Source organism: Tachyglossus aculeatus, chromosome X3 (assembly GCF_015852505.1).
Source record: "Tachyglossus aculeatus isolate mTacAcu1 chromosome X3, mTacAcu1.pri, whole genome shotgun sequence".
In the NCBI taxonomy this organism is placed as follows: Eukaryota; Metazoa; Chordata; class Mammalia; order Monotremata; family Tachyglossidae; genus Tachyglossus; species Tachyglossus aculeatus.
Window position 1 is genome coordinate 12,391,263 of NC_052099.1, and position 25,116 is coordinate 12,416,378.

A 25,116-nucleotide genomic window follows, 5' to 3' on the forward strand; every position below is an offset into this window, starting at 1 on the left:
TAATAGTAGCATTTGTTAAGTGTTTACTGTGTGCCAAGCAGTGTACTAAATGCTGGGGTAGATATGTGAATCAGACAAAGTCACTTTCCCACACAGGGCTCACAGTCAAAGTAGGAAGGAGAACAGTTATTTCAGTCCCCATTTTAAAGATGAGGAAACTGACTCATGGCGAAGTGAATGATGATGATGATATTTGTTAAGCGCTTATTATGTGTCAAACGATGTTCTAAGTGCTGGGGTAGATACAAGATAATCAGATTGGACACAGTCCCTGTCCCACATAGGGCTCACAATCTTAATCCCCATTTTACAGATGAGGTGACTGAAGCCCAGAGAAGTGAAGTGACTTGCCCAAGGTCACACAGCAGACAAGTGGCAGAGCTGGGATTAGAATTCAGGTCCTTCTGACTTCCTAGGCTCTGCTTTATCCACTAGGCCATGCTGCTTCCCAAGCAAAGTGACTTGAGAAGCAGTGTGGTCTAGTGGAAAGGTCACAGGACTGGGAGTCAGGCCCCTGGGAGTCAGAGGACTTTATTCTAATCCTGACTCTACGAATTGCTTGCTGTGTGACCTTGGGCAAGTCACTTAACTTCTCTGTGCCTCTTTTACCTCATCTGTAAAATGGGGATTAAGACCGTGAGCTCCATGTGGGACAGGGATTGTGCCTAACCTGATTAGCTCGTATCTACCCCAGTGCTTAGTAGAATGCCTGCCACACAGTAAATACTTAACAAATACCATTAAAATACTGTTAACTCTGAGGGCAGCCAGGAAGAGAAGGGAGGGGTCACAAGAAGATAGGAGAGGAAGTCAAAGCACCATTCAAGCCTGTTGTTTTTCTTGCTGCTGCTGCTGAATTATGGTATGAGAGAAACTGGGCCAAGGTCAGTCTATAGATTGTAAGTTCCTTGTCAACAGGGAACGTGCCTACCGACTCTGTTATATTGTATTCTTCCAAGTGTTTAGTACAGTGCTTTGTGCACAGTAAGCACTCAACAAATATGACTGATTAATTGATCTTTAGACATCTTGGATTTAGACAACACCCTGCCTTGAATATCAAAATGGCAATGTGGGGTGGAAAGGCATTGAAGTGTTTTCCCTGAAATGTACTTCTGTGATCACAAAGATGGTTGAATTCAAGGAGCTGACCCCGTGGGAATGTATCCAGTTGCAAAACAACCAGGCATACCTACAGTGTTCCTATTCTCCTTTCTATCCTCAATAGCATGCTTAAAGTCCCACTCACTGAACAGTCAATAAATCAAGATAAGCATCTGAGCGGCTTTTAAACTTATTTGTTTAAACAGAATGATAACATACCATACCACACCCAGAGAATCAAAATGCTCATCGTGTTTATTTGATTGAGCTTGATTCTTCTCAACCCCATATTGAAATCCTCTCCATTTAGCAGGGCCTAGTGATTTGGAGCCGGTTTTGTGGTGTGGTAAAAAGCTAATTAGGCACAAGGATGGGTACAAAGCTGAGGTAGCAGTAATAGCATTCACTGAGCACCCACTGGGCCATGTTCAGAGGGAGCCGGGAGAAGAACACAGGATGCCACAGAGAAACACTCAGTTTGGGCAGATTCAGGCAGAATCAGAGGGAGGGACACAAAAATAGAAGCAGCATGGTGTAGTGGATAGCGCACGGGCCTGGGAGTCAGAAGCTCATGGATTCTAATCCCAGCTCCGCCACTTGTCTGCTGTGTGACCTTGGGAAAGTCACTTCACTTCTCTGTGCCTCAGTTACCTCATCTGTAAAATGAGCCTCTCGTGGGACAGGGACTGTGTCCTACCCCATTTGCTTGTATCCACCCCAGCACTTAGGACATAGTAGGACAGTGCTTGGGACATAGTAAGCACTTAACAAATACCAAAAAAAAAAGTGCCTAAATGACATCACTTTATATGGTATTTGACCTCACATGCCTCTAAGGGTCCGTTTTTTTGTTTGCTGCCACTGTCCATTTTAGATGGGGGAAATAAAGTAAGGGTGGGACCAGATGATAAAACAAAGGATGGAGAGGGAAAGTGATGCACATACACACTCACACACATACATGAACACACTACACAGATCCATAGAGGCACTACTTACCTCTCCCTCTGTTACAAAGCCCAAGTCACTGCATGAGTCCTCCCACTCTAAGTGTGGCAGGGAACATAACAGTCAAGCCTCCAGCAGGACCATAGCAATAGCGGTGGAGAATAATGAAGCTACAGCCTGGATGGTGACAGTTGGGATACCATCCTAGAGGCTTTGGGCATGGCACCACCCCATAATTACATTCGCTCTGGAAACCTCCTGGAGATGACTGGAAAGTGGGCCTCTCAGACACTGTGCCACCGCTGAGGAAGAGGAGGAGCGGAAGAGGACGCTACACTGCCTCTTCCTCCACTCCTCCGCTTCTCTGTTGCTGCTGTGGTACAACTGCCAGGATAACTCTCAGACCCTTCCCGCTACTTCCCACTGTAGGCTTTTCAAATGGCAGGCCAGAAACTCCAAATCCTTACGTGAGACATCTGGTAACAACACTCCCCACTTTCCTCTGGTCTTTTCCACAAGGCCACCATAATTCTCAAGCATCCCCTTTAAAATCCACCCAATAAATAGATTGGAAGTGGGGACACTAACTTTTTCTTTTGAATGTGAGGGTGAAGTTGGGTAGGGCTCCAAGGGTGTCAGAGCTGGGGGGAAAAGTGAGTGGACATGTTTACCCCGTCCAAACTATTTATGGGTGGACTTTTAGGTGGCCGTTTAGGTTCTTTACCATTGTCTGAGGTTGTTTCTTATTCCTTTAAGATCCTTAGTCTTGCTTATAATTTCTTGGCTAGTGGATAAAGCCCAGAACTGCAGTATGTGTTGTGTGCCCTGCTTCCTCACAGATTTACATCCATCTTTTATTTCTGCCTGTTCTGGAGGCAGTAAACAAATAGGTGAGATGTATTATGCATAACTGTCACATCCCAAAGAGACTACATTAACCTTCTAGATAAATTATACTTCCTGCTGATCTTTTATTTTTAGCACTGAAAATATCTTTCTATTCACCCCCTCTAAGCCAGATTCCACTCTGATTTTTCCCAGGACCCTGGGCTTAGAATTTTGGAATCTTTGGCATAAAAATAAAATACAGTAGCATTTCCTGCTTTAGTAAAAGGGCTCAATATCAAATCTATGACACCTACTCCACAGACACCACCAGCTCTTGAGCCTATGACACCTGCTGCAGAGTGTCAGGGCCACAGCCACTAGTTGTGAGTTAAGAAGGCTAACAAGTATTTTGTAAAAGTGTGTTCTTTGTAATTTGCAAATGCCAATGTAAACTGTTCAGTTCTCCTCAGAGTTAAGATTATACAATTGCACCCTCAGAGCTAGTCATTTCTTGCCATTTCTTGCTCACCCACTCCCTCAAAAGTGTTCAGGGAAAAGAGGAAGACACATTGGGGAGGGACAGTGAGGTCCACTGGAGTCCTCGACTAGGCCACAGTTGGCTCTAGGGCCATAGTCACTCAACTCTGAGTTTTGAAGCTGAAACCATGGGGACTGTACTAAGTGCTTGGGAGAGTACGACATTGCAGATAGAGCACAGGCTGGGAGTCATTCATTCATTCAGTCATGTTTATTAAGCACTTACTGTGTGCAGAGCTCTATATTAAGCACTTGGGAAAGTACAATGTGACAATAAACAGTGACAATCCCTGCCCACAACAAGCTCACAGAAGATCATGGGTTCTAATCCCAGATCTGCCACTTGGCTGTGGTGTGACCCTGGGCAAGTCACTTCACTTCTCTGATCCTCAGTTACCTCATCTGTAAAATGGGGATTGAGACTGTGAGCCCCGCATGGGACAGGGACTTTGTCCAACTTGATTTGCTTGTATCCACCCCAGCGCTTAGTACAGTGCCTGACACATTTAACAAATACCATTATTATTATTATTATTATTATTATGATACAACAGAGTGAGTAGACCTGTTCCCTACCCAGGGGGAGCTTACAGTCTAGAGGGTGAACACCCAGATATCCATATGATATTTTACCACTCCCCAGCACAGATGACGTGAAGCAGATCTTGGCTAGGCTGGGGGAGAATTCGGGACCCACCCGGGATTCCCTTTACAGCTGAGTTTCACCTAGGCACATGGTCCGTAGATTTCTGACCCCGAAGTAGGGGTGGAGCTGCAGCATGGAATTCCTGCCTCAGTACCACACCCCAGAATGGCCTGGGGATCTGCGAGATTCTCTGATGTGACTATCACAGCCCAGAGTTGTTGCTAAACCTCAGTCCTGCCCCACAGAACCTGGAGCTCCCAAGGGGTAAAGGGGCAGGTCAAACAGGGACTCTATTAGGTCCAGGGCAGACTACAGGAGCATTCACATCCCTCTGCTACTCTGCCAACAGGTTCAGGAAAACTAGCATTCTTGGGCTTGGGACAAAGAAAACTGCATTTGAACATTCCTGCTGCCCCTTCCCGACGTGAGTTCCAGGTTTCAGCGGGGGCAGATTTGGAGTTCCCCAAAACCCCTTCCCTTGAATCAAGAGTAGCAGCATGCCTATATTTCTTCACCTCCACCCCTCCCATGAAGGGATGTGGTGACTTTAAGAACATGTCTTCAACATCATCATCATCATTGGAGTATATCGAGTGTTTACCGTGTGCAGAGCACTGTACTAGGCCCTTGGAAGAGTACAGTACAACAGAGTTGGTAGAAACGATCCCTGCCCACAACGAGCTTATAGCCTAGAAGGGGAGACAGACAATAATAAATGATAATAAATAATAAATAATAAATGATTCTCCAGTGACCACTGATTTGGGGGAATGTCCTGAGATTTCAGATCATGTTCTATTTTGTGGGCAGGAGGAGAATCCTGAGGAGAAGGGGGTAGCAATAGCCATAATAGAACTCGCCAAACAATCTGAAGGCTCCCAGAACACAGCCTGTCACGGTTCCTGCTCTTTCTGGATGGACCCCAGTTGGAAAAACCCCATGATGAAAGGGCAAGAGTCTCTCAGCTTATCTTGATTAGAAAATCCTACCCTTGTGAAAAGTATGCAATCTGAATGTTGAATGATCCCCTTCCCAAATTTCCGCAGCTGTTGGGTTCTGGGTTAAAGGATCTGAGTCTATTTATTCCCCAAAATATAATTCTCTATTTTCTATAAGCATGGGTCATCTCCTGAGAGACATATGCATGTACAACCAGTGGGGACAGAGAGAGACTTCAAAATTTGTTGTAACTTATAGCCCACACGCTTCCAAAGCAGAGCAGAGTTTGTTTTCTATTAGCGATTTCTCACTCCTTAAAATGGAAAATACCAGACAACCTGTAATGCAAACCCTTCGCTGGTAATTCAGTGCAATGTGAAATGCATGTATCTAGGTTGCTACTGTTTACCTAGGAAGTAAAAAATGCTGTTTTTAGTGAATCCCACAACTGACTAACCTATCTTTTTTGTATTGTGTCTTCTAGGCTGGAGCAGGAAATAGAGAAGCTAGAAAGTGAAGAGTCTCAGATATCTGCCAAAGAGAAACTCATCCTAGAGAAATTAAAGGAGACAGAGAAATCCTTCGAGGACTTTCAAAAGGTGAAGATAACACACTTTCTATGAATGATCCAGCCAGAAAAAATATTTAAAAGTTGCTGGAGATGCATGAAATTGCTCACTCTATCTCGATCTCATCTTTCTCACCTCCGACTTCTCACCCTCATCCTCCCTCTGGCCTTGAACTGCTTCCCCCTTCATGTACAACAGACCACCACTCTCTCCACCTTCAAAGCCTTATTAAAATCACATTTCCTCCAAGAGGCCTTCCCTGACTAAGCCCTCACTTCCCCTATTTGAATTCCCTTATGCATCACCTACTCACTTGGATCTGCCCTTAAGTTCTTTGATATCCACTCCTCCCTCGCCCCCACAGCATTTATGTGTGTATCCATCTGTCATTTTTTTTAAAGTCTGTATCCCCCTCTAGTCCATAAGCTCCTTGTGGCTAGGAATCTTGTCTACCTACTCCATTGTATTGTACTCTTCCAAGTGCTTAGTACAGTGCTCTGTACTTAGTAAGTGCTCAGTAAATACCATTGATTGATGAAAGCAGGAATTGGCAGACATGTGATTATAGAATAGAATTGGCATGAAAATATGGTCTTCCCCCTGTAACTATTCAATTCTTGACAGTGTCCACATAATGTCACGTGTCTTATGGGCCTCATGCCATGTGAATGAATCCCAGGATTAAAAATCCACATTTCCTAGCGAATAGTTAGCTATTGAAGGCAGACCTAAACCAAGATGCTAATATTCATCAGAAACTTAATGGTTTTCCATTTTTTTGTTTCCACAGAGCTTTTCAAATAAGGATGAAGGTAAGTAATCTGGACCACTCATTATTCATAGCAAAATATTTAGATTTAAGAACACTGAAAGCCCATTAGTTAAACGAAAGAGAGAGGGATTTCTTTCAGCATGCTTCATCTCATAATGGAAAATGTGATTCACTAGTTTGGAATGAGAGAAAACAGAGGAGTGTGGAAAGCAGCAAAATGTCATAATTGTGTCTCTTCATTGGAAAATCCCCATCTTTTGAGGGAATTTAACCGACTTGATGTCTTTGACTTCTCTGGGTCTCAGCTTCCTCATTGGTAAAATGGGGCTAATAATCTTATCCCTGACCTCATGGGTCATTGAGAATGAATTAAGAAATGCCCACAGAGTGCTAGGGTTTCTCGGTGCAAAGTACTTGGCAAAAACAAAGTACTATATTATCATTAGCCTCATTATTTTCATTATCATTATTAATCATGGTTATTTATAGTTCTGAATACCAATGTCTTGTTGTTGATCAGTTGGAATCCAGAAAACGATCCCCAAAACCTTTTTCTTCAGTTGAAACAACCTCAAGGCACCTAGATTTGTTCCTGTGAATCAGAAAGCCACCTCTTTCTAGTATTAAAGAGAATTGGGACCTGAAAGAGTTTTAATTTCAATTCCAAATTACTCTTGATAAGTGACCAGGTCCCAAATTTACCAACATGCATTTCTCCATGCTTGATATATGCTCATAGGGCAGTTGTGATATACATTACCTACAACTTGCCATAAGATTCAGTTTGGTTCTCATTTTAGCTCAAAATCCGTGGATATCATTATTCAGTCATTCAGTCAATCGTATTTATTGAGCACTTACTGTGTGCCAAGCACTGTACTAAGTGCTTGGAAAGTACAAATCGGCAACATATAGAGATGGTCCCTACCCACAACGGACTCAGCTAGTGGATGAACCAGCATCCTAGAAGATAGCAGACCAGCATTTTTTTCTCAACTCTGCCCATTACTCACTATATCACTAAATCTCTCCTATAGTTTCTCTGTCTGTTAGAGAAGTCAGTATATATGAGATGTGGGTGTCATTCAATCCAATCTAATCCATAAAATATTTTAGATTTTGAGAAAAAGGTGCTATGATTTTCTTATTCTAGGCAACCTCTCAGAAAGCATTCTGTGAAAAGTGGCTCTATGTTTAACCTGTCAACTTTAAAACATCATTTATATTATAACTTTTACTTTAGCTAACATGGTTATCCAATCCATGCTTAATGTGCTATAATGAAGGACACCAGTTTAGCTTGGAAGGATTCATTCATTCAATCGTATTTATTGAGCACTCACTGTGTGCAGAGCACTGTACTAAGCGCTTGGGAAGTATAAGTTGGCAACATATAGAGATGGTCCCTACCCAACAGTGGGCTCACAGTCTAGAAGGGGGAGACAGAGAACAAAACAAAACATATTAACAAAATAAAATAAATAGAATAAATATGTACAAATAAAATAAATAGAGTAATAAATACGTACAAACATATATAGATATATACAGGTGCTGTGGGGAGGGGAAGGAGGTAAGGTGGAGGGGATGGGGAGGGGGAGGAGGGGGAGAGGAAGGAGGGGGAAAGCACAGAAAGCACTCAATAAATACCATTGATTGCTTTGATTCATTCATTCAATCGTATTTATTGAGCACTTACTGTGTGCAGAGCACTGTACTAAGCACTTGGTAAGTACAGAGGGAGGGGAGGAGAGAGACAGAAGAAGCTATGGCCAAGGAGTAGCATCCCAATTAGCCACTATGTTCCCAGGGGCTGTTTGACTTCAAAGCCATTATTGTTGTGATCCTGGGATGCTAATTAGGGTTCTAATCCCAGTTTTGCCACTTGTCTGCTGTGTGACCTTCTTTGTGCCTTAGTTACCACATCTGTAAAATGGGGATTAAGACTGTAAGCCCCATGTGGGACAAGGACTGTGTCGACCTGATTAGTTTTCATCTGCTCCAGAGCTTAGTACAGTGCCTGGCACATAATAAGTGCTTAACAAATACCATTGAAAAAATCCTCTAGGTGTCATCTATTCAAGCAAAAGTGTAAAGACAAAAATAACCAAACAAAAAAGTCTCAGGATAGCCTTTAGCCAGTATATTGCTACTGCCAGTTTGGATTCTGAACAACCCTGAAATATCCCACCATTATGCCATATACCATTATACAAGACTGAACTCCTTGTCTTCCCTCCCAAACCCTGCCCTCTCCCTGACTTTCCCATCTTTGTTGACGGCACTACCATCCTTCCTGTCTCACAAGCCCGCAACCTTGTTGTCATCCTCGACTCCGCTCTCTCATTCACCCCTCACATCCAAGCCGTCACCAAAACCTGCCGGTCTCAGCTCCGCAACATTGCCAAGATCCGCCCTTTCCTCTCCATCCAAACCGCTACCCTGCTCGTTCAAGCTCTCATCCTATCCCATCTGGACTACTGCATCAGCCTTCTCTCTGATCTCCCATCCTCGTGTTTCTCCCCACTTCAATCCATACTTCATGCTGCTGCCCGGATCGTCTTTGTCCAGAAATGCTCTGGGCATGTTACTCCCCTCCTCAAAAATCTCCAGTGGCTACCAATCAATCTGCGCATCAGGCAGAAACTCCTCACCCTCGGCTTCAAGGCTGTCCATCACCTCGCCCCCTCCTACCTCACCTCCCTTCTCTCCTTCTACAGCCCAGCCCGCACCCTCCGCTCTTCTGCCGCTAATCTCCTCACCATGCCTCGTTCTCTCCTGTCCCGCTGTCGACCCCCGGCCCACTTCATCCCCCTGGCCTGAAATGCCCTCCCTCCCAACATCCGCCAAGCTAGCTCTCTTCCTCCCTTCAAGGCCCTACTGAGAGCTCACCTCCTCCAGGAGACCTTCCCAGACTGAGCCCCCTCCTTCGTCTCCCCCTCCTCCCCCTCTCCATCCCCACCGTTTTACCTCCTTCCCTTCCCAACAGCACCTGTATATATGTATATATGTTTGTACATATTTATTACTCTATTTATTTTACTTGTACATATCTATTCTATTTATTTTATTTTGTTAGTATGTTTAGTTTTGTTCTCTGTCTCCTCCTTCTAGACTGTGAGCCCGCTGTTGGGTAGGGACTGTCTCTATGTGTTGCCAACTTGTACTTCCCAAGTGCTTAGTACAGTGCTGTGCACACAGTAAGTGCTCAATAAATACGATTGATTGATTGATTGATTACAATGCTCCCTACTTTATGCGATTATTCATCAGCTACATCAGAAACAGGGTGGTCTAGCAGAAAGAGCACAGGCCCGGGAGTCAGAGGACCTGAGTTCTAATCCCGACTCTGCCATTTGCTAGTTGTGTAATCTTGGGCAAGTCCCTTAAATTCTCAGTGCTTCCTCTTCCTCATTTGTAAAATGTATAATCCTACTCCCACCTATTTAGACTGTGAGTCTTGTGTAGGATGGGGACTGTGTCCAATATAATTAGCCTGTATTTACCCCAGTGATTAGGAAAGTGCTTGGCACATAGTGCTTAATGATACTATTGTCATTGTTTTTTACAATGGGGAAAATGAAATCAGAGAGCCTTTAATTTCATTTTTACACAGCATTTTTTGGTTTGGTCTTAAGCAGACCATTTATATTCAGCTGTTTTACAGGTTGTAGATTCTTATATTCTATACTGACACACATGCACACATTTATTCTTCAAATGTAAAGATTACACCACTGGTGGTGTTTACTTATGGGTGCATGGGTGGCCAAAAAGGCTAATTCAGAATCCCCAGTCTTGACCACACTGGTGCCCCAACCAGACTAGTTTTTGGTGTTGTCATATTTCTTGTTTGTAGCACCTGACACTATTTTTGCTTTGGCCTCTTTGTTTCATGATCCCCTCAAAGCTTCTCCTACAAAGCAGCTGCTCTTTTCCAAATTTCTGTGTAGGTCTGTCAGCCATAGTTGTCTCCTGGATTTCAGCTAAGATGCAGCATTGCCTGAAGTCCCACTTTACTATCTACATTAACAGTTGTGAAGTAGTATGGCCTAGTGGATAAAGCCTGGGAGTCACAGGACCTAGGTTCTAATCCTGGCTGTCATTGTCCTGCTGTGCGACTTTGGGCAAGTCACTTCACTGTACCTCAGTTTCCTTAACTGTAAAATGGGAGTTCAATTCCTTTTCTCCCTCCTACTTAGGCTGTGAGCCCCATGTGGGACAGGGACTCTGTTTCACCTGATAAAACTGTATCTTCCCCATTGCTTAGCACAGTGCTTGACACATAGTAAGCACCTAACTATGGAGAAGCAGCATGGCTCAGTGGAAAGAGCCCGGGCTTTGGAGTCAGAGGTCATGGGTTCAAATCCCGGCTCCGTCACATGTCTGCTGTGTGACCTTGGGCAAGTCACTTAACTTCTCTGAGCCTCAGTTACCTCATCTGCAAAATGGGGATTATGACTGTGAGCCCCATACGGGACAAACTGATCACCTTGTATCCCCCCAGCGCTTAGAACAGTGCTTTGCACATAGTAAGCGCTTAATAAATGCCATAAAAAAAAACCAAATACCATTAAAAAAATTGGCTCTCTGGAGAATAAACAAATAAGTAGAAAGCTCATTATGGTCGGGGCATAAAAAATAAAGGAAAAAACAAAAAAAGGCACCCAAAGACTAAAGGCAGTTACAAGCCTATTTGTGGGTTAAACACTCACTACATTTGGCAGTCCAGCAATTCTGAAAATTCCAACCCACAGCCAGTTGGACACATACATCTGTAGAGAGCAAGATTGAGAAAAATGTCCTCAGCTGCTGCTTATACTCAAGGTCTCCACCTCTACTTGCTGAAAATTGGGCCCACGAAGCTTGGAAAGAGTAGAATCGACTTCTGTCTTTGGCTCAGTGCTAGAAAAAAGTGGCCGGTTATTCTTCATTTATTGGTTTTGGTACAATCTTTATTTGCATTCACTCTTCATGAATATCAGTGATGTGTTAATGTGCCTAGTTACCAAAACATTGCTCATTAGAAAAACCTTACATAACTCAGTAAAACCTGGAACATGATCCTTTGGTTAGGAAAAATGCCTCTCAACTCTTTAGCCTCAGACCTGAAAGAAGAAATGTTCTTTCTGCCTTTGCTTGAATGGCAGCTTGCAAAAGGCTAGCATTTGTTTCTGAAACACAAACTGTTTTTTATTCTTTCTTTTAACCAGAAGGCTCTAAGAGACTTTGAGAGGTCATTAATCCAATCCCTTGCCTACAGGCAGGTCAGCATCCCCCCATCCTACTCAACTTTTCTTTAAAATCTCCAGAGAAAATTCCACAACTTTCCACGGTATAAATCTCCAGTGTTTCACAACTCTAGACTATAAGCTCATCCTCTAGACTGTAACCTCGTCCTCTAGACTAAGCTGCTTGTGGGCAGGGAATGTGTCTATTATTATATTTTACTCTCCCAAGTGCTTACTCCAGTGCTTTGCACACAGTAAGCGCTCAACATAGTATTGAGGCTCTTCATAATACCTAAATTAAATCCCTTATGCTGCAATGTAAGCCCACTGTCCATTTTCCTCTCTGCAAAAAACATAAAGAATATCAACTTCTGGTCACAGGTGCTCACTTTTCATTCTGAGCAAAAGATGAACCTGGGAGAGACTCCAAAGGAGCAGGGCTAGGAAAAAATGAGACACACAGGAACCCATGGAGCCAGGGAGGGGAAAAACCCAGACACATACAGGGAAGAGGAAACACGGAAACATATGAAACTGAAGATAGAAAAAGAGACTGTGGCCAGTCAGACAACCCATTCTTGGCAAGGGCCGGGGTCAGGCACGGACTGGAACTCCCAATCCCAGGCTGAAGTGCCTGTTATCCACTGAGGACAGTGCTGAGCAGGGCCCAGAATGTTCATTCCAGCCTCTATTCTGGGGCTACAGCTGCCCGTTCTAGTCCCAAATCTACCCCCTCCCCCATCCAAATTGGAACCCTCCATAAATTTGAATATTGTAATTAAATCCTGCCTCACACACCACTCTCTTCTCCGGAATAAATAGAACCAGTTTATTTAGCCTTTTCCAAACACTTAATCATTTTTGCAGCTCCCCTCTGAATTGTATCCAAGATCTTCATTTGTGAAACCCAAATAGCAATCGACTTTGGTAACAAGTCAACAGTAAGCTAGGAGAGGAAGAGGAGCAAAAGAAAGACAATGCTTTGACCCAGAGAAAGGAAATCCCTCTCAGTCCTAAGTGGCTGCCACTGTTCCCCTCTCTCAGTAATTTGGGGAGGTGCTAGGTGAAGGTCAAACATGAAGCCTAGCCACATGATCATTCCACAGCTGGGAACAGTATGAACAAGCAACTTGACTTGTTTACCACTTAGCTGTTTCCAATTTTCCTTTTTCCCATTTGCCTCAAGGCAAGAATGCCTGGTTGAAATCCAAGAGATAAAATGTTTCAAATGATAAAAAAACCCAAAAGCGGCATAATTGTTAGAAGCAGCTACCTGAAAATTCTCCCTCCGTGGGGAAGGACAACTCAAAAAGATGGATATTGTGCTTACTGCCTGGAAATTAAACATTACCTTTCTTTTTTGGAAAAATACCCTTTGGACTTGGCTACTTCTTTGAATGCCACATGGTTCTGAGTAAAGGTCTGTTATGGTTTGATAGATCATTCCTAAGCATGAGAAGCAGTGTTGCCTGATGGATAGAGCATGGATCTGGGTACTAATCCTTAGTACCCTGGCAGACCAGACCTGGGTACAAATCCCAGCTCTGCCACTTGTTTACTGTGTTACCTTGAGCAAGTCACTTAACTTCTCTGTGGTTCAATTACCTCATCTGTAAAATGGGACTAAGACTGTGAGCCCCAGTGTGGAACCTGGACTGTGTCTAACCTGATTAGCTTGTATCTGCCCCAGTACTTAGTACAGTGCCTGAGGCCTAGTAAGCACTTAACAAATACCATTAAAGGAAGAAAAAAATTCAGGGCTGGGCTTCAGCAAGTGGGGACAGTGGGCAGATCACACCCTCAGAGGTCTGTTTCCAACGCCGGGAATAAATGGGGAGAGGTGATTTATTAGGTGGATCTCTAGTAATTGACTCTTTGGACTTCTACAGCCAGGCCTTCTTAATTCTTGGGAGTTCCATCCAGCAGAGACTTTGCCAGATTTGATGTCCCTGGAAAATTGGCACCCCAAACAAGAGCTCCTTCCATGCTTGTGACCCTGAGCTCTTTGAGCGTGGAGACAAAGTTGAGGGTGAGAACTTTGATGAGGTGGGGTATGGGAGGCAGGGACAGGAGAAGAAGAGATGGTGGGAGGGAAGGAGAAAGAAGATGGAAAGGGAAGTCCTTTTTAGAGTGTGAGCTCCAAGTAGGACAGGGACTGAGTCCAACCTGATTATCTTGTTTATCTTACTCCAGAGCTTAGTACAGTGCTCAGCACACAGTGAGTGCTTATCAAGTACCACAATAAAAATGAGAAATGTAAATAATAAGGAAAAGGTGCCAAAAGATGAGAGCCTTCCTCCTTCTCCACTGCTGCCCTTCTGTCCTTATTAGACACTGGGGTCAGCTATGAGTAGCTCACCTTGCCCCATCCTGACATCTCACAATTAATTATTCATGATATTTGTTAAGTGTTCACTATGTGTCAAACACTGTTCTAAATTCTGGGGAAGGTACAAGTTAATTAGGTCGGACACAGTCCCTATCCCGCGTGGGGCTAACAGGCTATGTAGCAGGGAGAACAGGTATCCCCATTTTACAGTTGAGGAAATTGAGGCACAGAGAAGTTAAGTGACTTGCCCAAAGTCACACAGCAAGCAATTGACAGAGTCAGGATTAGAACCCAGGTCCTTCTGAGTCCCAGGCCTGTGCTCGCTCCACTCAGCCATGCTTGTTTTGCCTCAGTTCTATGCTGCTTCGGAAGTCCGAGGATTTGCCAGGATGGCAGCTGCAGGGGCCACTCCTTGGGACCACATGAGCACCACTGTTCTTGGACTAGGATTTGTCAGCCACAGCCATGGCTTCTTCCTCCTCAGAAACAACCCAGCTCCAGTGCTGCCACTACAGAGCCTGGTCCGTTAGTGTGCAGGGCTCTCACCACCAGTGCAGCAGCTCCAGTGTCATCCCCCTATCCCACCCCTGGTCAACACCTCAGCCTGGCCCCTGGATTAATCCAGGTCCAAGCAGGTAGTCAGTTCTTCCCCATGGAGCCCCGAGGTGGTGGGTAGCGGAACCATACTAGTGCTCTGACCCTGTGCAGAGTCAGCCCCCAATGCCCTAGGAGGATCAGAAACAGCACTGTAGTGTCCTCATCAGCTTCCTCCTGCCAGCAGTGGGCCACAGGTGGAGCCACCCTCTCGGTTCTCTCTCTGACAACTCTCTGGCTCTAAGGGGTGGGGTAAGCTAGCTCCATCAGCCTTCCCTTTCCAAAAAGTTGTAGAGGGTGAATCGAACAGTAATAATCATGGTACTTGTTAAGTGCTTACTATGTGCCAAGCACTGTTCTAAACACTGGGGTAGATACAAGTTAATCAGGTCGGACACAGTCCCTGTCCCACACGGGGCTCACACTCTTAATCCCCATTTTACAGACAAAGTAACTGAGGCCCAGAGGAGTGAAGTGACTTGCCCAAGGTCACACAGCAGACATGGGGCAGAGCCGGGATTAGAACCCGGGTCCTTCTGACTCCCAGGCCCTGGCTTTATGCACTAAGCCAGGCTGCTTCTTCACCCCCTCAGTGCCTACCCTGTGGCTCTGCCTGAAACCAGCTGCTGCCAAACACCAACTCTAATAGTAATTCAGTGTATTTCCTTTCTGATCCTATACGGTAAAGGCACACTTCTCTCCATAGCTATACATTGTTACATTTAAATATAGGAGAAATCAAGAGGCTTGCACAGTGGCAAACCCTGAAAAAAAAATTTACAGTCACTGTCTAGGAAATGGAAGGGGCAGGATCCACTACTGGGATTCTCAGTCATCTTTATGCATGCAGTTAGTAATACTGTCAGCAACGTTATCTGAACATGTTAGTAGGGTTGAGAGGTTAACAATAGTTAGCGGTATACTTATTGACAGACAAATATATTCCAAGCTCTACTGTAGTTGTATGGTGGATTGGAAAGTAAAGCCAGTCACCCTCTGTCCCACTGGCAAGTACAAATGTGGGGATGTGAAGGAGGAAGGTGAGGAAAAGATTGTTAATTGGGAATATGCCTCCAGAGCCAGAACCCAAAGTGGAAAGAACAGAGCTGGAAGAAGGAGCTTAGAGCAGCTGAGGAAGGTGAAATGGAGACTCAGAGTCACCAACAAAGCCCAGGGAAAGAAGGAGGAGAAAGAGCTGGAAAGATAAGAACTAATATGTGGAAAATCAAACGACTAAAAACAGGGAGGCATGTGCACCAGCTTGTGGAGAGGAAGTTGAAGTCTTAGGTTCGCTACAAAATGCCCACAAATTTCAGCTAATTTTCCCTAGCAAGGCAAGTCATTTGGGCCTCACTGCAATTCTGCAGTGCATTGGGTTTCTCTGAAGGGGAGGTTTGTAGGCTTTGTGCAGCAGTAAACCAAGGGATACAAAGATGCACCTGTATCTGCTTAGCGGCCGTACTAAAATCAAAGCAGATGCATCTTGAGAGCCTCCATTTTACCTGTGTGTCAGTCTTGTATCTATGCACTTTATATGTTTCCTCCTCTTCCCATTAGCAATACAAAGGATTCTTCTCCTGAGGCAGCTATCAATCATCATTCAGTGTTATTTATTGAGGTTGGGAAAATACAATATGATAGAGTTGGTGGACACCATCAAAGCCCCTGCCCATAAGGTGCATATAGTCTAAAGAGGGAGATCGATAATTAAAATACATTATGGATAGGAGAGTATGACGATACAGTAGTCCGGGATGAGTTGGTGTATGTCATCAGGTAGAATCCATATTTTTGCTTTTGCAGCTGAATTATCCCAACTCGCTACAGAATTGGAAATGGAACCCGTATCCTGGGCCACTTTAATGAAGAGGGCCAGAGTGAGTTCCAGGATTCAAGAAAGAGATGGCATATCCAATTCAGAGGATCATTTCGAAAAGCACTTTTAAATATGTACCTTTTTGGACATTTCTGAGCTTGTTATCCTTTACATCAATGCCAGCAGGTTTATCTGGCATATGAGACTCCCTATCACTTCCTTTTTTTTCCCCCCCGGACTGAAACCCAGAAAGCCCTGACAAATAGTTTAATGCATGTAAGTCCATTGTGCTTGAGTCATCTGAACCAATTCTCTCCTACCTCAGCTATTCTATTGACTATCAATCCCCTGGCAAATGACTTTACACTTTGTTTATCTTGATCCAGTTATTCAGTGGAAAGCTCTGCCCTCTATTATGTGTGGCTGATAAGTTAACACTGCTGCCTAAGCGATGAAGCTACTGGGCCTCCAAACACTGTGCCTAACTGTATTCCCTGTTTTTGGATCCCAGATGCAGTAAATCACATTTGCTCTCAACTTCCTGATTTACCAAAGCTCTACACTCGAACAGCTGAACCATCTCCTGGGAGAGACAGAGCAAGTGGCGTAGCTGGTAAGTCTCAAGGACATCTGTGTTTTTTAGTCAGGTCTAGGCCAATGTCTTTCTTTAATTTATCGGTACTGGAACTTTAATGGACTCATTGATGCCTAAGCACTTAGGGCTCTGTTCTTTGGAATCTACTCAGGTCGAGCTCTACAGAGTGAAAACTATACAATATGGCACCCAAGAGGAAAGACTGTCACATGATCACGATTTTGTAACCAAAACTGAGACCGACAGCTAAATCAATCTGAGGGTTTTCCCCAGTGATGCAGAATGTATTCATTTCCCTCTTTTCTTCCTTAGTTATATTTATCTCTATCATTTGTTGAAGTTCGTATACTCCAACGGAAAACCTTCACCCTTAAAATCATCATAACTCTGATGAGTCGAAATTGGATACCCAAGACGAAACCTGAAAGAGATTATAGTTTGATATTTGTCACAAACATTTTTCAGTTTTTTATTTTACCTTGTTGCCTAATCCCTTGGAAAAAATGTGTGTATATATACATCTACATGTGTATCATCAGTAGCATCATCTGTGAATCACTCAATCACAGCTTCCTGGACAAGGGACTATAATTTGGAGTGGGAGAAAAGGAATGAAACAGTGAAGGAAAGATGAGTAGAGATGGACATGAAGGAAAAAGAGTTGGGGGAGATAGATATAAATACTGAAATACCATGACTATTTCATGAGTATCTGAATGAGTGTCTGTAAATAAATGTGTGGGGTAAGGTCTGTAGAATAATTTATCAGCCTCAGGCATTGATAAAGTAGAAAAATCGTACCAATTTGATGAACATTATTATATTACATTATGTGCTTGTTTTTTCTTGTGGATTTAAAGAAATGTAATGTATCTGTCAGACTGTCAAGTTGCATAAATGCCAACCACCGTAACATAGGACTATCAATAAAAGAATGCAAGTAAGATTTATGGATTGAATATCCTGCAGGCATCATGAAATGGTAGCATATGATAATCTAATAGTATGTTAGAATTACTTTGCACCTTGTATCCCAGAGCATTTTCTGATCTACGTATATTAAAAGAAGTGTAACTCAATATCTATTTAGCAGTCATAACAACACAAAGCCACAGGTTAGGAAAGGTAATGATATTACAAATTGCATAGGTTTTCTTGTACTGATTAGTTCTGAATATGTCTGTACCCGGCTATCCTGTGCATTTATGACTGTAGTCTAGTAAATATATTTATATATCTAATGTATGTGAGATATATATGCATGCTTAGAACGGTGCTTGGCACATAGTAAGTGCTTAACAAATACCATTATTATTATTATTATTATACATATATATATATGTATCATGTCTATAATAAGCGATTTATCTGCACAGACTGTGAGCCCATTGTTGGGTAGGAACCGTCTCTGTATGTTGCCAACTTGTACTTCCCAAGAGCTTAGTACAGTGCTCTGCACACAGTAAGCACTCAATAAATATGATTGAAGGAATGAATCTGCATATACTTGAGACTCCCTTCACAGTCAAATAGAAAGCTAAAATGCCCATAGGGTGAGCACAATAATTAACTGTTCGTAGATGATGGCTCCTTTCCTTCATTATTATGTACTGTTTTATTAATGTTCCCGATGTTTTTCTCTTCCTTAATTTCCAAACCACACACCCTTCTCCACCAGTCTCCTAACAGCTGTATGTCATTTTGAACTGTTCCAGTGATGGCAGAAGAGGTGCAGACCATGTTTGAGATATTGGATTGTGATTTCAAATGGAACAGTGTGGGTCTTCTGAAGAAGTTAGTTTTCACTGGGTAAAGCATGTGTGTTTTCCTCGACAAATGGCATTTATAAGAAGTGAGGTTTATTTGTACATATGCTGTATACATACTGGTATCTGTTTCAAGATAGCATATTTTGTATTTGAAAATGCTGCTGCTGGTTGCTGACAGTGTAAGTCTTCACTATGCTGAAAATGCCACTATAGCAATATCTATATGAACTAATAGAAGAATCTAGAGAAGATGCAAAACTGCATACATAGCTCAGCATTTATGCCTCCCTTTTCACTATTAGTATGGTTTTAGCAAAATGTTCCCATAACTGGGTATCAGGTATATCATTCTTACTCAAAACATGTCAAATGATTTCTAACGCTTCAATGCCTATAATTAGACTTCCTTGTTTGCCCACCTAAGTGATGTCAAGATGAATAGAAAGATTGTGGAATTTCAAGTTTCTTGTTGTACTGAAGGAATGGTTGGGGAAAGAAATATATTTTTCGTTGTATCCTTTCATGTATCTGTACAATAATAATAATGAGATGTGTTCTAAATTGTTATAGGGAGAGTAAAACTTGCATTATCCCATGAAGTAAAAATGCTTACCTATTTTATATCAATTTCTTTGAAATAGTCAAAGATCCTCCTAGAAGAAAATTTTCTACTTTATTAAGGGGGATTAGAACCCAGGTCCTCTGACTCCCAAGCTCGTGTTCTTTCCACACTCTGCTTGATTTAGCTCTTGCTTATTTTTCAGCATTCCCGTGTATCATCTGGGGTAATGAAGTACCCCAGTTTCTCTGCTCCTTTATGTCAGTTAAAAGATGGTAATAAAACATCCATTTCCAGACAGATATATCATTATCAATCAATAACATTTGTTGAGCACCTACTGCTTGTTTGCTGGTTTGTGTTATGGTATTTGTTAAGTGCCTACTTTGTGTCAAACACTGTTCTAAGCACTGGGTTAGATACAAGTGAATTAGTTTGGACACAATCCCTGGCCTACATGGGGCTCACAGTCTAAGTAGGGGGGATAACAGGAGAACTGAGGGAAAGAGAAGTTAAGTGATCTGCCCAAGGTCACATAGCAAGCAATTGGCAGAGCCTGGATTCAAACCCATGTCCTCTGATTCCCAAGCCCATGCTCTTTCCACTAGGCCATGCTGTTTCTCATGCAGTAGACTGAAGTAGGCACTTTGGAGAGTGTAGTAGAATTAGTAGGCATGATTCCTGCCATTAAGAAGCCTACATTTTAGTAGGAGTAAAAGACATTTAAATAAAGTATTGTTGGGAGGAAGTAATAGAGCATATAATGACATTAAGTACTGTGGAGGTGCTTAGGTGGCACAGAAGGGCTAAAGTAGCAGCAAGGGGACATAAAGTGGAGAGATGAGAGATTCTTGGGGAAGATTCTCGGAAAAGGTGTTTTCTTGGAAGGGCTTTGAAGATGAGGTGGGCAGTGGTCTGTTGGATATGAAGAGGGAGGGAACTCCATTTAGGGGTGAGATGATGAGCAAGAGATCAGTGTTGGAAGAGAGGAGGACAAAGAATAAAGAGTGCAAGCTAGGATGTAGTGAAAGAAGAGAGTGGATAAGGAGGAAGAGGATTGATTCAGTATCTTAAAGCTAATGGTCGGAACTTTCGGCTTGATGAGAAGAAGAATGGGCAATCCTTGGAGGATTGTGAGCAGTGTAGAGATGTATGCAACATTTTAGAAAAATAGTATGGGCAGCAGAGTGAAGTATGGACTGGAGAGGGGAGAGATAGAAGGCAGGGAGATCAGCAGTTAGACTTATGCAGTGGCTAATCAATTCATCAATGTATTCATTGAGCACTTACTATGTGCAGAGCACTGTACTAGTGCTTGGGAAAGTGCAACACAACAGAATTAGCACATTTCCTTCCCATAATGAGCTTACAGTCTAGAGGGACTGATCAAGTTGGGATATTGCAAATGCGTGAACCAGTATGGTGGCTGTTAGGATAGAAAGGAAGGGACAGATTCTGAAAATGTTGTGGTGGCAAAATCAAAAGGATTTGGTGACAGACTGAAGATGAGAGTTGAATGAGAGGGAGGAGTCAAGGATAATGCCAAGGTTACAAGCATGAGAGATTGGGGAGGAGGTGGTATTGTCAATTGTAATGGGACAATTAAATGGAGGCGATGATTTGGAAGGGAAGATGAATTCACTTTTGGACATATTGACATTGAGGGGTTAGAGACACATCCATGTAAAGCTGTTCTGGAAGCAGGAGACGATGCAAAACTATAGAGAAAGGGAGGGAGAGATTAGTGAGGTAGATTTGAGAGTCAGTCACATAGAAGTGGTAGTTGAAGCTGTAGGAATGGATGGAGTCCCCCTGGGAGTAAATGTAATTTGAAATGAGGGGGGACCCAGAACAGAGGCTCGAGGAACACCCACAGTTGTGGGGTAGATGGGGTGGAAAGCAGAGGAAGAGTCCATAAAGGATTTGCCAGAGAGGGGTAAGAGGAAATCCAGGAGAGAATTGTGTCAGAATCCAAGGATAGGTAGTGTTTCCAGGAGATAGAATATTCCCGTGTCAAAAACAACCAGCAGGTTGAGGAGGCTTAGGACAGAGTAGGGTCCATTTGATTTGACTAGAAATAGGTTATTGTTGACCTTGGAGAGGGCTATGTCAATGGAGTGAAAGAAGTGGAAACTGGATTTAGAGGGTAAAGAAGGGAGTTAAAGGAGTGGAAATAAGGGCAGCAGGTATATACCACCAGTTTGAGGAGTTTAGACAGGAATGGGAGGAGGGAAATGGGGCAATAACTGGATGGTGCAGTGGGATCCAGAGAGGATATTTTTAAGGATAGGGAATACATGGGAGTGTTTGAAAGACAATGCGAAAGGAGCAATTAGTGAGTGAGAGGTTTGAAGATGGCAGTCATGGATGGGAGAAGGAGGGGCAAATGTTTTTAGAAAGGGAGAATAAATATGGTTCTTTACTCCAAGTGATTGGAGAAAGATTGTATACCCTATTCTCTTCTAGCATTTCTGCTAATATTTTACCATGAAGATCCAGAAAATCAGGGAAGTTCAGATCGTTTATGCCTTTCCTATATCAGCTATATCTTATCTGGAAGAAATCATGCAGATGAACTATGATGACCTAGGATCAATGAAGAGTGATTTATTCTGACAATGTAAAATTATGTAAGTGTATGAAGAATGAAAGTAGAAAGATCTGGCACCATAGGAGTGTGACGATTGCAGAAAATAATGGTGTAGAGATTTATATTGCTTTTCACATTACTATATCTAATTTGAGTATCATCATACCAATATTTATCTCTGGAGAATAAATGAGTTATTCCAGTTCTTATGACCTTAATAGAAATGTTTAGCTCTCATATCTAGGAGTATGTCCCAAGTGTCTGTGCAAAATGGAAGCAAAATGTAACTGAAGGAAAGGGAGAATTGGGCTCAAACTGAGACATTTTGAGACTGTGTCTTTAAACAGTCCAAGGATTGTATTGATTTATAAAGGACCACACCACCCGAGGGAAATATCTGAGATTCAAGGAGTAAAATGGAAATGTAATGAGAGTGTTGGCAAGTCTTGTCACAGCTAACCTGTACTTTCCCTCAATAATTGCTAAGATGTGTGTGTGTATGTTTATACATGAGCAAATTTTGGCTGACTATTATGTCTCTTGAGTAAAACTAACACAACATTTTCATCTTGATAAGTAATGCTCTTAGCCACCAATCAGGAGGCCTTTCCAACTGATGTCTAAAAGCTCAAGTACTGACTTTGCTCCACAGTCTTGTTGGAAAATGACAAGCAACAAGTGGATTATCTGGTCTTCAAGTCTGACGTTTAGAACAGAATTCCTTTAATAGTGAGTAGAGAAAAGTTCCAACAGTTCCATCCAGTGTTGATCACTGGTTTCCACTGTGATTTCTCTGCACCTTTTCAGCAGTGACATACTGGGCAGAGAGAAGTGACTGCAAAGTTGGACCCTTAAACTAACTCTTCAATGACCTTTTCTCTTCAAATCCAAATTTGTGCAGATGCTATTATCCTTGATCATTTTAATTTCTTTGATTCTCTTCTAGTTCTCTAGGAAAAAAACAAATGTCTTCAGTATTCAACAGCATATCACTTGAAGATTTTCACAACTTGTAAAACATTTTACGTAACTTTTTTCAGAGTAGAACGTTTAGTGTGAAGTATGTTGCAAGAGTGATGATGTGTAGACTCAGGCAGAGAAGGTGGAGGGAAATTGGCAAAAGAGATTTGATATGTGAGGCATTAGAGTTTAGTAAGCATAAAAATGAAGTGCTTTTTGGGGTTTCCTAGTCTCCTATTGGCCTGAGGTAAGCTGAAGAATAAAAGTGAATTTGCATGTTGTCATGTCGTGTTTCATTTCACTGAATCAAAATAGTCTCTGGGGTCCTATCTTAATGAACCTCCTTCCCACAGATCTGATAAGATGAATGCCATTGATATATGGTCGCTGTTTGAATGTCTCAGATGCACAGACTGCTGTATTGTATAACTACCTCTATTCACAATATGCACCCCAATCTAACATGCAGGACGCCTGGCTCTTAAGTATAGCTTGTTGGAAAAAGGGCAGGGTCCTTTTTTTGTCTGTTTGGCAATTAACCATTCACTGGCTTTTTTTGTTGTAACATGCACTTCCTCTCTTGTTTTCATTCAAGCTGTGTACGCCATGGAAATTAATTTGGAGAAAGACAAACAAACTGGAGAGACCAGGATTCTCTCTACATCAACCATTGGCCCAGAGGGGGTCCATCAGAAAGGAGTCAAAGTCTATGATGATGGTACCAAAGTAGTCTATGAGGTGCATTCAGGAGGCACAGTAGTAGAAAATGGAGTGCACAAATTAAGCTCAAAGGATGTAGATGAACTCATACAAAAAGCTGGACAATCAAGCATAAAAGGAGGGCATGAAAGAAAGAGTGGGTCAGAGAGGACTGTAATAGCAGATGGGAACCTGAGTCGTGCAAAGGAACAAATGCTTTGCAAGGAGGCCAAGTTAGAAATGGTACAGAAACCTAGGAAAGATCTTACTGAGACGGCAGAATCTGAGGCAAAAATCTCTGGAGCCAAAGTTCGGGAAGCAAGTTTGGATCAGCCAGTAACCATGATTTTTATGGGCTACCAAAATATCGAGGACGAAGAGGAGACGAAAAAGGTGCTAGGCTACGATGAAACCATCAAGGCAGAACTCGTCCTCATCGATGAAGATGACGAGAAGTCACTGCGAGAGAAGACTGTGACGGATGTGTCCACCATTGATGGAAATGCAGCCGAACTGGTCTCCGGGAGGCCCATCTCAGACACCACTGAGCCCTCGTCTCCAGAAGGGAAGGAAGAGAGCCTGTCCATCGAACCAGTTCCAGGTACACAAAAGAAAAAGCGCTGTCAATGCTGTGTTGTCATGTGACCACTTCTTTCTTCCTTCCTCTTCTGAGCAGCCTTTTCTTTCTCCATCAGTTACTTACACCTCACTATACTACTAACTCCAATACTGTGACCTGGAAGTGAGCACCTTCATTGCCTTGCAGTTGGATTGCTTTGATTTCTCATTTCTCAACAAGCCGAACTGTATAGCACCCTTCCTTTTTTCCTCCTCGAAATGTACTGCTGCTTCATTTTCTTCCAGCATTCCCCAAGCAAAGGACAAAGTACATATAGTGTTTCATATTTGTCTTGCAGTTTTAAGAACTGGTTTCCCCACTCCCCTCACACTTTTAGTTTGTGTTTGGAAGATTTGATCGACTTATTTAAGGCTTTGCTTCGAACTACTAGTCCCAGTGGTCAAATACACAGTAATCTTAAAATTGCATTTCATCAGTTTTTTATACATTCATATGTGTACTTTTCATTTTGTGGTGTGTTTTGTAAATTTAGGGACAACCGCTCCCCTAGAATGTTTGCATCATGCCTCTTGTCAAGCTAGCCTCCATTGTTACATTTCACATGACACTGAGTTTGGTAGTTATGGGTGTAGTTCAAAATGGACCTTAATCTAACACATCAAGGATGATGCTTTTTGCCTTATGTCAGCTTCCAAATTACAGTATTGTGTATCTTTGTCTCTCCTACTGTTCAAACAGAAATGAACATGACAATTGAAATTTCGGTATTGATAAAAGTCATCTATCAGGAACTGTCTCTGTCTATTGAAATAGCCTATCTGTTGATTCCTGTGTTTGGGAAATACCACATTCTATTTTTTAAGGACATGAAACATAAAGTAGTGTTTTAGATCGGGTTTATTGCTAAATTATTCCAACCTCAGATTAAACGAACCCAAGTTCATAGTCCCTATTCCAGCAACAAAAATGTAAATCTTGCGATTTAAGAATGTTTTTCTTTTTTGTGGCAAAGTTATAGTTCCTGACCATGTTAATGTATTTTCTTCTAAGA

At 42.6% G+C, this 25,116-nt stretch overlaps 1 protein-coding gene across 5 annotated transcripts in view; it reads left to right on the forward strand.

The window, feature by feature from the left end:
- The window catches only part of PALM2AKAP2 (PALM2 and AKAP2 fusion), a 467,268-nt gene that overhangs the window by 237,450 nt on the left and 204,702 nt on the right, over positions 1-25,116 (forward strand). For 4 of the 5 annotated variants that reach the window (XM_038770160.1, XM_038770162.1, XM_038770163.1 and 1 more), the window contains exons 5-8: positions 5,487-5,601; positions 6,362-6,383; positions 16,825-16,926; positions 23,382-24,086. In XM_038770160.1, coding sequence (XP_038626088.1) covers positions 5,487-5,601; positions 6,362-6,383; positions 16,825-16,926; positions 23,382-24,086 — 944 coding nt within the window. The remainder of the gene's footprint in view (positions 1-5,486; positions 5,602-6,361; positions 6,384-16,824; positions 16,927-23,381; positions 24,087-25,116) is intronic. The other variant, XM_038770164.1, reaches the window with a different exon arrangement.